The sequence below is a fragment of the Anomalospiza imberbis genome, chromosome 8 (genome assembly GCF_031753505.1).
Source record: "Anomalospiza imberbis isolate Cuckoo-Finch-1a 21T00152 chromosome 8, ASM3175350v1, whole genome shotgun sequence".
Taxonomy (NCBI): domain Eukaryota; kingdom Metazoa; phylum Chordata; class Aves; order Passeriformes; family Viduidae; genus Anomalospiza; species Anomalospiza imberbis.
Genome location: NC_089688.1, coordinates 30,016,548 through 30,032,024, shown reverse-complemented (window position 1 = coordinate 30,032,024; position 15,477 = coordinate 30,016,548). Strand labels below are relative to the sequence as shown.

At 44.5% G+C, this 15,477-nt stretch overlaps 1 protein-coding gene across 1 annotated transcript in view; it reads right to left on the bottom strand.

Annotated features, from left to right (window-relative positions):
• Positions 1 to 14,982, bottom strand: part of GRK5 (G protein-coupled receptor kinase 5) — a 148,735-nt gene extending 133,753 nt beyond the window's left edge. Inside the window, exon 1 of the mRNA XM_068198213.1 lies at positions 14,611 to 14,982. Within this exon, the coding sequence (XP_068054314.1) occupies positions 14,611 to 14,662 (52 nt within the window). The 5' untranslated portion in view covers positions 14,663 to 14,982. The remainder of the gene's footprint in view (positions 1 to 14,610) is intronic.
• Positions 14,983 to 15,477: the final 495 nt, after the last annotated feature.

Below are 15,477 nucleotides of genomic sequence, written 5' to 3'. Positions count from 1 at the left end.
GATATAAAGCGATTATTGATATTCCTGCATAAGCAGTAAGCTGAGCCTTTGGCTTATTTCTCAAAAGTTAAAGGAATTTGGTGCCAAGGAATTGGTACCAAATATGCTTTCTTGTGCTTTTTAGCTTAGAAGGAAAAAAAAAAAAAAAAAAACAAAAACAAAAAAAACCAAAAAAACACCCAAAAAAAACCCAAACCAAAAAAAAAACCACTCATGGCCAGCATGGCCAGTGGGTTCAATGGAAAATTATGGTGACTTTGCCATGTTCCATTAAAAAAAAATAATATCATTGAGCTTGAATTGAGCCTTTGCTTCCTGCCCAAATTTTGAGGCTTCCTTCTTTTGAAAGAAAACAAATACACACCTCATGCAGAAGATCAAGACAGTGGCCTAAGACAGGAGCTGTTGGAAAGATCAACACTAAGCTGTGTCAAGCTAAAGAAAGCTTCTCTCTCATACTGAAAAGAATGAATAAAAATTACACGACCTGAGGAAGAGAAGGAGGAAGAGAGTCCCCTTTCCTCAAATCGAACGTGAACTATGGCATCAAACTAAGCATTTAGCACAATCAAAAATGGGGGGGACTCAGTGCCTCACACCAAGGAGTACTTTCTAGACTGTTGAATCCTGAAATAAGTAGGTAGAAAAGCAGGGACATGTCAGTTGTGGCTCCTTTTGTATTGTTATTACTGTCTGCAGCAAGAGTATCAAGCAGGATTTGTGGTGTGGGTGATGGCTTAAGAGGGAAGAGATTAATATTTTATACAGCAGAAGTATCATGAAACTGTTCCAAAGCATGGACAAAGCATGCAAACAAAAATGCAACTGTGGCCACTGTCAGAATCTATTTAAAAATCTATTTAAGAGCTGAATTTGTACCCACTGAATAGTGTCAGGGAATGCCTTGGCATTATTCTCAGACTAAGACAAAGAGTGTAAGATTCTAGTTGTAAAATTAATAGCTGTGTTTACAAGGTCTTTAAGATGCTGCCTATTTTTACTCAGTGAATCATTGCCCTTCTTTGCAAAGTATATTTCATTAATCTTAGCAATGCACTCAAATCTCAGTGGAGTTGCTCTGCTTACATACCAAATCTGACGTTCTAAGTCTAAACTATTTGTCACTGTATTCAACTTGAATAAAATCTGTATTTATTGGAAGATATCGTTTCCTCACATTATCCTAAATCAAAACAACTGATTCCTGTCAAGCTGTTTCTCTCCCTCTTCCCCCTCCCTAGAGGAAAACAGTAAGATTTATAAAAAGCAAAATTCACTCCTGTGCAAAATTTTGCAATCCTAAAACTTAGCTTTATCCTCCAGCTGAACATCATCTACTAAGATCAAATGAAACTCCATCTGCAATGAGATATTAGAGGAGTTAATACATCACTTGTTTGTGTTTTTTTAAACACAGTCATTGTGATTTGCAATCAGTCCAGATGAAAAGATAACAATAATAGTGCATATCTATGTTAGCAAAGCACCTGCAAATCTCATCACCTTTTTAATGAAACAAGCAAAATCTCCTTAGAAAACAGTCTTCCCACAATTATCTGCTGATATTAGGCATCAGGCCCTCTTAACAGCTTACACAAAATGTGATTTTTTTTTTCTTTACACAAGAAGGCAAGAGCCAGGAATGTGAAGAATTTCACTGATGAGCAACTGCTCAAATTGCCTCTGTCAACAAATTGTTCACATTATGAGACTATTCACATCTGAAACTTATTACCTGCTTCAGTATTTATAAAATGGCATCTTCAGCTGGCACCTGCACTGGCAGGTTCACACAGGCAGCATTTCTACATTCCCCCTTTAAGATGTGATGCTGCATCCCAAGATCTGAGAAATAACAGCGAGCACAGAGATGAACAAAGGGCAGAGGTCAAAGCTTTGCTGCCTGCTCTCATTGGTATCTGGCCCTAGAAACATGCCAGACCTCTCACATTTACCTCTTCCCTGCACAGAATGCACATTTTAACAGAGTTTAATATCCAGTAGTTAATTCCCTATTTTAATTTCTTCTCAGCTCATTGTATCTAAAAGCTGAATTTATTTCTTTTTTTAAATCCCTAAGTATTTTTTAAAATGTAGGCCAGGGACTCTGAACAAAAGCATGCTCTACCCTCACCTTGTAAAATATTTCTGGGCTTCTAAACAAGCTTCATGCCTTCACACAGCTGGTAAACGTTTGCTTAAAAATATATTCCAACAATCCCTTTGAAAAAGATTTGCAACATATAGACTTGAGCTTCATCTTGGAAGCATCATTTATACAGCACACCCATAAGTTTTTAAAAGCTGCCTTCTACTTATTTCACTCTTTGCAATTACCAGTTTGCTTATATCAACCACCACACAAAGGCCTTGGAGAGGTCACCCAATAAATAATAAATTTCCCTATCTGCTTTCCCAACTACGCTGGCAAACCAGAGTTTACTTCCTTCACTTGCCTCCGTGAACAATCCCAGTGTCGTGGTATTATTCAAGCCATAAGCTGCTATATAAGCAGGGATAAATTATTAGCAACCTGAAATGCTGGCAAGGTTAACCATTAACTTGTTGTGCAGTCAGATTACAGCATGACTTTTAGGCAAGCTCTGTGCAGTGCAGGCTCCTACCTGTGCCACCTCCACAGCCCTTGGTGGCCTCTGGCATTTATGACACACAGAAAAGAGAGATGTGTTCCCCAGGAGAGCTGGAGGCAAACAGCATCCCAAAAAAGGAAGAGAAAACAATATGCTGAATCCATCAAAGATTGTTACTTCATAGACTTTTCACAGCCAAATAAACATTGTGCAGCTGGAGGTCTGCATGAGCCAGAATAACAAATGTCCCGAGACCTGCTAGAGATTTTGGATTAGGCTGTCTGATGGAAGAGGTTGATCCTGTGCATACATGCACGGACAGAGGCAAGCATTTAGTGTCCAGGTCCTGAAGATTAATTACCTGAAAATACCTTTCTTTTTCTTTTTTTTTTCCCTGTGATTGGCAGGGTCTGGGGATGGGGTTCATTTTTCAGTGTGTTGTGGCCAGTGGCCCACTGGCATGTATCACACTCCTCAGGGGCATTAGGAGTGAGCACTGACAACAGCCTCAGAGATTTGATGGGTACATTTTACAGTGCCCATTTTAAGAGTGTTCACCTGGGACCTTGTCCCTCAGCCCTTGGTGCAACCCTCATTTCTTTGCCAATTTTCAGTTGTCTCAGGAATGGCTCCTTCAAACACTGCCATCAGCTGGCAAATTCCTACATTTCTCATTCCCTTTTCCTCCCCACCTCTGGAAGAAGCTGGCTGTACTCACAGCTGCCTGGGCAGGTGGATTTTGACACTTTTGAACAGTGATTTTCTTGGCAGTGACCTTCCCCAACAATTCTTAACAAACTAAACTGGTTTTGGAGAGGGGGCCCTGCTGTGAGTCAGTAGCAGCTGACAAGATGGAAAATCAAGGATAAGAATTTGACAGAGGATCAGGGCTGCTCACAGGGTGCCACAGAGATCTGCAACAGGACTCTTGACTATTCAGTGTATTTATAAATGGGCTGGAAAAGAGATAAATAACAAGATGGCATCTGCTGCCAAGATGACTTTCTTCAAGACAGTTGTAACAAAAACAGCCTGCAAAGAGTTGCAGGAGAATTTTGCAGTACTAAATCACTTAAAAATTAGGAGGGAAAATAAGCTATATTCTGTGTCAGCACAGTATTGCTCATGAAAGAAAACAACTCTTGCTATATCCACCAAACAATGGGCTGCAAATTAAACATTGCAGCTCAGGAGACAGATTTCTGAGGTCACCATCAATAGGCCTAGTAATGAATACTTGTGGCAGTGGGGAAAAACGCAAACAAACATCAAGTGAAAATGGTGACAAGAAGAAAGTACAGAGTGGTCAGCATCACTGTGCCACGGCCCACAGTGCACACCAGTGCCAGGTAGTTTTGGTCACCCAATTCAAAAAAGGACACAGAATTCGAAGATGCAGAGGGACAGAGATGACAGACTTGGACCTTTCAGCCTGGAGATACACTATTTACTAGAGGACACGATAAAAGATTGCAAAATCATGGATGGTCTAATATAAATCACAGAAGCAATGAAATCAACATGTTAAAAAAAAATGTTTCAACCAAACCAACACAGCAAAAACCCAGAAATATTTGATTGATTTGTGGATAATTCCCTTTCTTCCCCCTCCAAGACACTTCCACGTCTTCACAATGACTGCTTTCTGAGGCTGCCAAAACATAAGTCATACATTGACCAAGTCCCTCACGGAGGACACATGTGGGGAAGCTTGCATGCTTTTCTTACATGATGGAACTCATCCCCACAGAAAGCTGCTCAGGCCAAAAGCAGAAACGTGATCCAAAAAAATGTATTAAATAAATTAACAAAGGATAGATCCCTCTGTTGAGTCCCACAGGGTCCCTTCTGCTCAGTAAGTCCCTCAAATGGGAGGTTGAAAAATTCAGCCTGAGGGGGGATTGTGATACCCACGCCTTTCCACAGGCACCTGCTGCTATTCAGTGTCCATCAGTGACATGTGACAAGAAGGAGATTTTCCTCAAATGCTTTTCTGTTCTATCACCAGCTCTCCAAACCAGAGTGCTAAAATTTTGTGGGTTTTTTTTCATTCCTGAATCATTCCTGTCTCTCACCCAGCAAAGAGTGAAAAGAGGTGCACACTAAACACACAAGTCTTGCAGGACAGGTGTATGGTAACCCTGAGAGAACCTTACATAATATGTAAATCATCTGGATAACTCTTCCCAAAACTCTGCTCCTGCTGAAATAAACAAAGCACAAACTTTCCCAATGTGTGCTTTATGAGGAACTCTCACTTAACGTATGATTTTCAATTTGGCATCCTCAGAAAACACAAAACCATGATTCAAAGATGGAATGTAGATGTGGAATTGCCACAGAGGGAGATAGAAAGGGTTTATTCATAGATGAGTCCAAATTCCTGTATTTGTAAGCTTTTTCACAGCTTACAAATGTTGTACTGGGCAACTATCCTTCCTCTCATAGTAAGATTAAGGATGAGCGTCTAGATTCCCCTAATTTCCATAACTGATAGCCAAGTAAAATCTCCTCTGCAAAACTTGCATGGGGAGCAGTTGCATTTTTGTGCAACAAAGAGGAAAAGTAGGTTGTTCCACTGATTGCTGCAGGAGAAAGGTTTGCTGTGCAAGCAGCAAGATCACCCCTACAAAAAGCAACCCTGTTGATTTCCAGAATTCTTTTCCCTAAAACTCCTTCTCCTTCATAGAGACCCAGAGCACTGGGAAAATAAAGAAACCATTTCTGTAACAACCAAAACTGAAGAAGATGGAAGAGAGAACATTGGCTGAAAGAGATTACCAATATAACCTTCATCCTCAGGAAGAAACAAAATCTAACCTAAGAGGGAAGAGGAAGTTGAAATCAGCAGAAAGCTAAGGACAAACATTAAACAACACCAGTATGAATGAATATGTATCTACATATATCTATATCCTCCACAGAGATTCTGGCAGCCTTGGCTAAATGATGATTTAGTCTGGCATCCATTCTTTCCAACTCATCAGCTTGTTAAAGGTGTCAGCTCCCTTGCACTGCCTACAGGAACATTTTGACGGAAGTGTCACGGAGGACTCACTGGTGCTGGTTTCACTTGGCATCATTGACATCTTCCCTTTGTTTCTGAATCTCCTCTTCTTCCAGCTGCATTTCTCTCCTTTTTTAGCCTCTTTTTTTTTTTTTTCCCAGAAGAGGGGATCTTCCATCAGTGCCTTCTGCAGATGCTGCTAAGTGAACACCACTGTAACGTTACAGCATTTCTCCATTCTCCTGGCAGGTAGGCCCTTTCCTGGGACACACAAGATAAAATTGAGGGAGAACTCTGAGGCAGGCAGAGTCTAAAGCTTTCATTGTAAATAAAGACTTCCTATAGAGCCATGAAGGTCTCTCCTAACACATGCATGGAGAGGAAAAAAAAGAACAGTTTCAGTCATTTTAGACAGGAACCTTGTCACACAGACTAAACACTGACCAAAGAGCAACCAAGGATAATAGGAGTGTGTAAATACATAAAGTCTTACATGTGGCCAGGAAACTGACATTTAATCCAAACTAATTAAATGTGTTTTAAACAGTACATCAAAGACTTCTCAAATTCAAAGGTGGTGTCAGAAACAGAAGACAGGGAAAATAAACTAGACAGAGAAGTGGGAAGAACAAAATATGGGAATTTTGGTCTAGAAAAGTTTAGACTACTCTAATAGGGAGAGGAAATAAAATCTTCCAAGTTTATTCACTAGGAGAATGATGCTAGGAAAAAGGGATGGGTTCAGGAGCACTGGGAACCAGCAAACAGCATCCAAAAAAAGTCATCATTCTCCACACCCACACAAGGTAAAGATTGGCCCTTTGAGTAGTGAAGCAAAAGAGGTATTGTATGAAAAATACGGTAACTTCTAGAAGTTGCAACATAACCTCAGCCTACCAGAAAAACCAGGCTCATAGTGAAATCATGCATTCAATGGGACCCAAGAGAATACTCAACCAAGGCAAAAAATAGCTGCTCCAGCTTATTCACTGCCTCTCCGGCATCCTGGGGACAACAGGGAGCTCCTCCAGCAACCTCAGCAGGAGAAACTGCTCAGAAATAGCCTGATGAAATACCCTGGGGGTCCTGCCCCTTCCCCAGGGCCTGTCCCCACCACAGGCTGGTTTTGTTCTGGCTGGTTTTGAGGTGGGACAGGGTGAGGAGCAGGTTCAGCCTGACTGCAGAACCCACCGCCAGGAGGGAACTCCAATGCTGAATGCCCAAAATCTGAGCCATCCAAGCTGACAGGCTGGAAGAAGGAAAGAACAAATCCTGCTCAACTTGGCAAGACAGTAACTGGTGAGGCACAGAAAGTACCTGGAAAAATGAAAACTGTACAAAAGGGATTGCATGAGTAAAGGAGATGGGAGTAAGAAAAAATAAAAACAAAAACCCCCAAGATTTCTTGGGCTCATTTAAAAAAAATCTTGAGAGACAGACACATAAATGGAGTCATTTTTACACCAAAATGTTTCATACCTTAAAAAGTACATGGCAGACCAGGGACAAGATGACGTAGTAGGCCTTTCCCAGTGGCTTCCAGTAGTTTCCCTTTAGCTCTCTCCATGTGGCTTTACTGCTGGAACAGCTCTGCTGCAGTGAGAGCTGCCTGCTCCCTGAGCACAAACAAGCTGCATTTCCAACCAGCAAGCAGTGCCCATGAAGTCCATGGGACTACTCATGCATAGCAAACACATCCCTAGGTGCTGGAAATGATGGATATAGACATTTTTCAGCCTTGGCTGTACCACCAAAAACTTCTCTGTGAATAACTATTCTCATCTTGGAACACAGACAACCTTCACTTTTTGCATTATTTGCTCCCAGGTCTGAATTGAGGCTCGAGTACCTGTGTGTAATTTTGCTCCTTTCAGCCTCCCCTTCTTCCCTGAATAACTGCTTTTGACAGTTTTTTAACCATATCTGAAAGGACATTATATGAGCTAGAAGCAGCTGAGCCAGTTGAACAGCCTCATCCATCTTCCTCCTCACCTGTGTTTTGTTCCATCCTTTCATTTTTAACAGGCAGCTTGGTGCATTTTTTTTAATTAAGTAAAATACCCATCATCTTTGCAATATTTTCTTTAGATTGTTTACTTTAATTTTGGTTTCTCTACTTAATCTTTTTCACAAAGCCATACACATTTTTAAATCTTCCAAGGAAAATAATTACAAAGATAATCCAGCTGAGTGTAATCAAACTGCAGGGTTCTTTATTTTCCTGGCCTTTTAATTTAATTTCACATCCTGTGGTCTTAAAGAAATATTAGGATTATATCATCTTGTTATTGTTTAGATTACATGCCAGTAAAAATAGGGGGTAACCAATTATTTTCTTCCCCACCGCCACACAAAAAACTCACACAGCATATGGAATATTTTCAAAATAAAGATGCAGGGGAAGATCTCAGATGAGCATGAGTTAGATCCCTAACGCCCCATTTTCTGTCCTGTGTTTATTTGGATGAATTTTTACATAAGAACGGTAACTGTTTTGATAAAATAATCTGCTTTTAAAGTTTTTCAGTGCAATAATATGGATCCTGATGTGATATTGTAGCTTTCCCTGGATCAATACAAACCAGAAGTCATCCACAGAGTAACACTAGCAGAAAACCAGTGTGGGAGAAGAATCAATCAGCTGAACAACAAAACCACAACTGGTGTCTCTATCCAGGCAGGAGCACCCTGCCCCATCCTAGCAGTCAGTTTTGAGGTTTGTTGGGATCAAAATACATCTGCAGTAAGTCTGACTACACAGCTAGGCTTCAGACCCTTCCCTGCAAACATCCAGTTCCTCAGCACACAGGTCTTCATCCTCTGAGCTGGGAAGGGATCACTGGCAGCTCTCAGCTAGCACACCAGTACCTGGAAAGGGAGCTCATTTTCCAGGAAGTCAGCCAGGATGCAATTGTGGGGTCTTTGTTGTGTATTTTTTCCAGGAGTAACACACTGTGCTGTCCACAGGCATAAAGGAAAAAGGAAGCACTATCAGCCACCAAGCAGGTGTAACATACAGGGCCTAAAGCAGCAAAGCCAGAGCTGCTGAATTCCTCTTAAGCTGTTTCTCCTTCAAAACGGGGCAGCACATGCCAACCAAACTCACTGGGGACAAAGGCACGGACAGGTAGGGCTCATCCTGGGGCATAACTGTGTTTAAAACTTTCATTCTGGAGCTGTTTATCACAAAGACACATGGGCTGGTTTGGTCCACGTGCTGCTGCTCTGCAACACTCAGCAGAGCATCACTAAAACCACCTCTTTTGGGTATTTTTGACTAAGTTCTCAGAGTATTCTTAACTAAGACAGAAAAAAGTGTCATAAAGTTATGTCAATGTCTTGTATAAGTACTGAAAATTCTTTTCTGAGTGGATAATTTCAGCAGCACTAAGTTAAAACCTTCTCAGAAAAAGAACATACTGATAACAGAGACAGGCAGTCTCTTAGATTTATTATTTTGCACTTGAGGAAAGCAATCCCATGAGATTAATGGAGCAGATGTAAGTGGTTCTACTCAAACCTCCACAGTTAACATTTGTACTAAAAGTTTTACTACATAATAGGTTCTCTGTGTTAATAACCTGGCTCACTACTAAATATTTTTTAAATGCCTACAAACCCAACAAGACAGACAGCAATCAGGCCATAACAGCTCCACACAACTACACAGGAAGGAGCACGGCCTCTCTCCAGTGAAAAAGTTTGGATGGAAGAGCTCTTGATCTCTCCAGCATTGCCACATCTCCAGCCCTGCTGCCCATGTCTGCAGATTGGAGAACCCCAGAGTGTCCACCAAGGGCATAGCTACAGCTCTACCTTGCTCTGCATCAGCCCTGCTATCAAAAAATAGTTTAAAAAACAGCATAGGAAATATATTTCAAGCCAGTTCTACGCACACATTTGCCCTAAGCCAGGTGTGGCTACAGAACTAATTGTCTTCTCTAAAAAGAAATTTTGAAGTGATTCAGACTTACACATTCTTTTCAGAATTTGAACAATCGTCTTTTCTGAATTTCCTTGATTAAAATATGAGATAGTCTTGACTCTTCTGGGTACTTTTTTTTTTTTCCCCAGAAAGAACTGGTTCCAGGAAACTATTTTTTTAAAACTACTGCTTGAAAGCACCCTGTTGCTTCTGAAGCAATGGCTGACTCCATTCTTTCAAAAATACATTTTTTGAAAGCTATTACAGTGGTGAGCTTCTCTTGAACTCAAAAAAAGAAAACTAAACTGAGACACCACATGGAAGCTTCCTCTGCTTACAGGATTTTTCATACAAGGCATTTTGGGTTTACTTCAAGGGATGGAGGACAGGACCTTAGATTCTGCATTCAGTGCAACCATATTCTCCATAGAGTTTTGGCTGTCACTACAGCCACCTTCTTTCCTTCAAAATATGCTTTTCATTGTTCTCCTGCCCTTTTTCCAACTGCTCTGCAGCCAAGTTCTTGGAAAGCAATCATGCTTCACGTTTAGGATTTATTGCTAGTCTTCTGCCAGCACGGACACACACAAATCTCTCCTGTGATCATCCTGCAAAAGCAAGCTAAAAATACAGCAATTTATGAACATTTTGCATGTTATATGGCATCAGTGTGCACGCATCAAAACATTCTGAGCGTATAAAAGGTCGGCCCTTTTGTCTAGGCCACTAGAAGGCTCTGCTTGGGTGCCATAAATAAGCTTATTTTAGAATTCCAGCCTACCTAAAAAGGGAAAAAAGCATTTGCATTGTGTTTCAGGGGTTGAAGATTTTTCTTCCTGTTACATGATAAACTTTGTGCTTTAGAAACTCTAGGCTTGACAAAAAAAAAAACACAGTTCATCTTCCAAAGTGGCTGTTTTAAAGCTAATGACTAAATTAGACATCACAGTTATCATTAAAACTTCAAAGTGGTGAGAATTGTCTGTTTGTACAAATTTTTTAAGGATTTTGCAATTTTAGACTCAAGTTGTATTTCTGCTTTGAAACGTGTTTCGTGTTGTCTGAGGAAGATCATACCCACAGAAGCATCAGGAAACATCAGGGAAGGCTGATTTTATGGCCAGGAAGAACAGTTCATGAGGAAGAGTATTCAGGTGATCACCATGCCTTGGTCATGCTTTTCAGACCATATTGTTTATTTTTATTACAAACACCGTCCTCTTTGAAAGGCTTGTCTGTTATTGGCTTACTGCTTTTGATAGGCAAGGGTAGATTCAAGACTCTGGATACAATTGAAATTCCAGATTAGGATTGTTAAAGTTCCTCTGAGACCTTGGGAGACTCAGTTCTTGGTCCCTCCTGGCTCCTTGTTTCTGATGATGCCCTCTGTCAAACAGCCACAAATTTGGAAGGTGACCTGGGACTCGCTGCCCAGCCTGGTTGCTGGCAGCGTGGTGGGTCTCCAGCGCTCAGGGCTGGGTGGTTCTGAGACTCAGCCACCACTGCTGAGACTCAGAAACACGAAGGCTGATGAAAAGAAAGGTCAGTGAAATGGCTTTAGACTGCCAGAGGGCAGGGTTGGACGGGATGTTGGGAAGGAATTACACCCTGTGAGGGTCGGGAGGCCCTGACAGAGGGTGCAAGAGAAGCTGTGGATCCCAATCCCTGGCAGTGCCCAAGGCTTGGAGCAGCCTGGGATGGTGGAAGGTGTCCCTGCCCATGGCAGGGGGTGGCACTGGGTGATCTTTAAGGTCCCTTCCAACCCAACCATTCTATGATGCCATGAAGATCCAGATAAATGTTTTATCACCTCAGAATCTGGGGTTCTTACTCAACCCAAAATGAGCGCAATTGTTATTGATTTGATTTTCTTTTTATGATTCTCATCTTTCTTGTCTTCCCTTTTTAGCTTATTCTTCTCCCCAGGCAATACTAGAGAGTTCCCAAATACCTATTTGGTTCCTATAATTAAACCAGATGTATTTTCTGTTCAGTCTGAAAAGGGATTAGCGATTTGTGAAATGGGACTTTGCATTTAAGAAATGAGAAATTACAGTTGAGGAAAAAGCATAAATTTACTCCTAATAAATAATGAATGGACTTTCAAATGCAGTAAATCTCCATTCTTACATGTTCAAACTGACAGACTTCTGAGTATAACAAGTAACTTATGTGTAATTTTGTGTCAAAACCTTCATATTCTGCAAAAATATTAAAATTTCCTGAAATTTATTCTCTGCTCAAAATTATTCACTGAAATGCATTTTTGTATGTGAACCACATTTACTCTTTTTGGTGCTCTAATAACATTACTCACGTATCACATGGCATCAGTTAATTCTGGGTGTGCTTCTCATTGTGATCATCAGGATTTAAGTGCAAGTATTTGTGTAGCAGTTATAAAACTTGCCCCCTGGTATTTCAGCTAAAAAGCTCACTTTACATTAGGGGTGAAGGAACTTAGACAAGGGACTACAGGGAAAAAAAAAAAAAAAAGCTACCAAGGCCAGAGCAAAAGAGTTGCAAAATTTAAACCAATATTTGCTATAAAACATTTGTGGTGGCCACTCAGCCCTACTTCTGACTCCCTCAAACGTCCTCACTGCTGGATTTCACACTGCAGCTCTACGTAAACCTCTCCTTGACGTTCCCTTTGCTACCGAGAGTAGGTTTGTGTTCCCCGTGCAATTCTGACAAAACTTCTGCCTTTACTAACATCAGCAGAGTGGTTCCATCATTTTTCTTCTCCTAACATTAAGGACCACATTGCAGGCACCAACCAGCATGTGATTGAGCTAATACAGCTTTTAATTTTGACTTCACAAGTGGAAACACACAGGCACTTACTTGGCTTAGGCTACCTGTTCACCCAGCTAAATCTATTGATGGAGTCTGCAGAACCTGGAACAAACTTGTTTTTATTTTTAGATACCATAATCTTCAATATATTAACTCTTGGTCTTACATATGTTGTCTGCCTTCTTCATCTGCAATGAAAGCCACCCACATTACTTGCTGCAAATTTTAAAACAACTTTACTCACAGCAGCTTGCAACAATGACTGAAGTGTGGCAACCTATCTCATACAGCAATAATACTTGTGGCTCTGTTGCCAGGTACATCATTTGCCCTTGTTCTTCCTTTAAAAAAATTCATATCCCCTCCAAAAAAAAAAAAAAAAAAAGCTTTAAAATAAATTAGCACCAGGCCTCCAAAATATGTTGTTGGAGGTTCATACATGGTTTAAAGAACACTTGGAATGTAGTTTGGAGGAAATCTTGATAAATTTCTGCCATTTGGATTATAGCTAACAGCTTCTTTAATGCAACTCTAACACAATAAAGCAACATGACTGTAACCATCTTCCTGAGAATGGTAGAAAAGGACCATAAAAATGAGTGGCACATTTAAAATTACTTGCAAAATATCAGCTCTCCGTAAACAACACACAATAACTGTAATTAATACCAGTCCTTTAAAGTATTCCTGAAGTCTACAGAAATCTAAACCGGCATTGTGCGACTGGTAGCAACAACTGCATCCTAAAAAACATTAAAAATGACAACAGAATATAAAATCTCCATCAGAAGTCAAAAAGTTATAATTAACTGATCTGCTGAACACCTTTGCCCTTATTATTTGTAGAGCTTTTTTGGGAGGATCTCAGGACTTTACTCTTTAGCTAAGCCTCAAAAGTTCAACAGCCTGTGAGTTATATAAACACTATTTTACAATTTGAGTTATTTTCCCAGCAAAAGGATGGCTCCAGGGGCAGACTATTTGAATGATCTCTCTTACAAAATGAACGCTGCTTTACTCGTAGTTCCACAGCTTCAGAGTGGCCGAAGCTGAAGCCCACCCAAGCGATGCCCAGCCTCGCTCGCAGGCAGCTCCAGCGCTCCGGCGGACAGCGGAGAACGGGCTGCAGGTTGTACCGCACCTAAAAACGCCTGGTCCAGCAAGTGCTTGCAGGGAAGAAACTCTGACCAAGGGCTTGGGAAAATGCCTTATTTTAAGCAAGTAAATAAACACAAACATAAAAATGGGTTGGAGCAGACAGAAGGCGATCGCGTCTTGGCAGCGATGCCGCAGCCGTAAGACGTGTTGCTTGTGCGAGGCGCTCCCGCTCCCGCCGGAGGGATGCTCCCGGGCGGACGGGGCTCCGCGGGGAGCCCCGAGCCCCGGCCCCGCCGTGCCCAGCGCCCGGCTCCGCGCCCCGCAGCCGCGGGAGGATTTCCGCCCGCGCGGGGAGAGGAAGGCGCGTCCGCTCCCGACGCGGGGAAAGAAAGCCCCGGGAGCCCGATCCCCCGGTGGTTGTCGGAGCTCGGTTCTGCGAGCCCGCGGGGTCGGGACGGGGATGCTGCCGGGAGCCCCCGCCGCAACCGGCAGCCCAGCGTCTTTGCAGGGCGCCCCGCGCCGGGCAGCGGCGGCTCCGCGCCGGCGGCTCCGGCATCGCCCGGAGCATCCCCGCCGCCCGAGCGCGGCGGCGGCCGCGGGGGACAGCCCCCGCTCGGAGACCCCCGCGCCACCCGCGGGCGGGGGCTGAGCCCCCAGCCCCTCCGTCCGGCTCCGGCTGGGGACAAACACACTCTCAACAATGGGCATGTTTGCAGCAACATGATCTCACCTAATAACGCCGAATAAGGCAATGACTGTACGGGGAAGCGATACGATCCTGCCGGTCTCACCACACGGCGCGGAAAGCTATTTGCAGATTTGCTAAGCCCTTTTGAATGAATGCATCTGCAGCTGACCTTTAACAATAGACGCTGAAATAGCACAATCTGTGGGACCAGATTTGAGGGGGGGAGGCGGGAAGGGGGAAGGAAGAGATGGGTGAATATTGTAATCTCTGCAATCTCATTCACTTCCTTTCCCAAACCCCCGCGCACAGGGAAAAACAGCGGTATTTTCCTTTTCACCGGGGCTCTGTCTCAAACAAGCCGTTTCCAACGCCGGCACAGCCACATGGCACCCCGACAGCCACCGCCGGCGGGACCGGCGCGCATCCCGCGGGCATCGCTCCGCGGAGGGGCGACTGCGACAAGGATGCTCCAGCCCCCTCTCCCCTCCCGCCGCTCTCTCACCTTCCCTGGCTTTCAGCAAAACGGTGTTGGCAACGATGTTTTCCAGCTCCATTGACGAGCTCGGGCAGCGCAGGCAGCGGCACTGCAGCAGGACGTCACTCCGAGGTGCGGAGTCTCCGGGCGACCACCCGCCTCCTGCCCCTAGCGCGCTGTCCCCCCGCGCATCATCCCCGCCTGCCCGCCCGCTCCCCCGCGCTCCCCAGGCGGAGGCGGCGCTCCCCGCACTGCCTGCTCCGCCGCGCCCCGCTACTCCATCCTCCGCCCCGCCGGCTCCCCCGGTGGTTTGAGGGCTCGGGCGCTCCTGCCTCCCTCCCCCGGGGGTGTGGCACCGCGGAGCGGCCCCGCAGCCCCGCGCAGGCGCCGGCCCCGCCGGGCCGGGCACGCCGGGACGTGTAGTCCTGGGGCGGCCCCGCCGCACCTGGCACCGGCTCCGCAGCCGCGCAGGGTCCCCAGGGAGGGACGGTCATTGTCCGCCTCGGGGAGGGGGAGAGCACGGGCAGGGGCACGGACAGGGGCTGCCCAGGGCGTCCCGGGCGGTGGGGATGGGTGTTCGCCGCCGGGGATGCGCGGGGCGATGCTCGGGGCTCCCGCGGTCCTGGCCCCGGCGCAGCCCTGGTGCCGCGCTCCATCCCGCGGCGGCGGCCCGGGGCTTTGCTTGTCCTGTCCGCGGTCCCCAGGGCTCCCCGGCCCGGCTCTTCGTGCTTGTCACCCCTCCGCAGGTGCCCACACTCGTGGGAAGGGGTCACCGACACCCGGCAGATGTCTTCCGCCCCCCCGCCCTTCTCCTCGGGCCGGGGCTTCTCGCCTTTCTCGGGATCTCAAAAGCCTCTACAGAAGAACCCGAGGGAATCCCATCTCTTCCGCCAC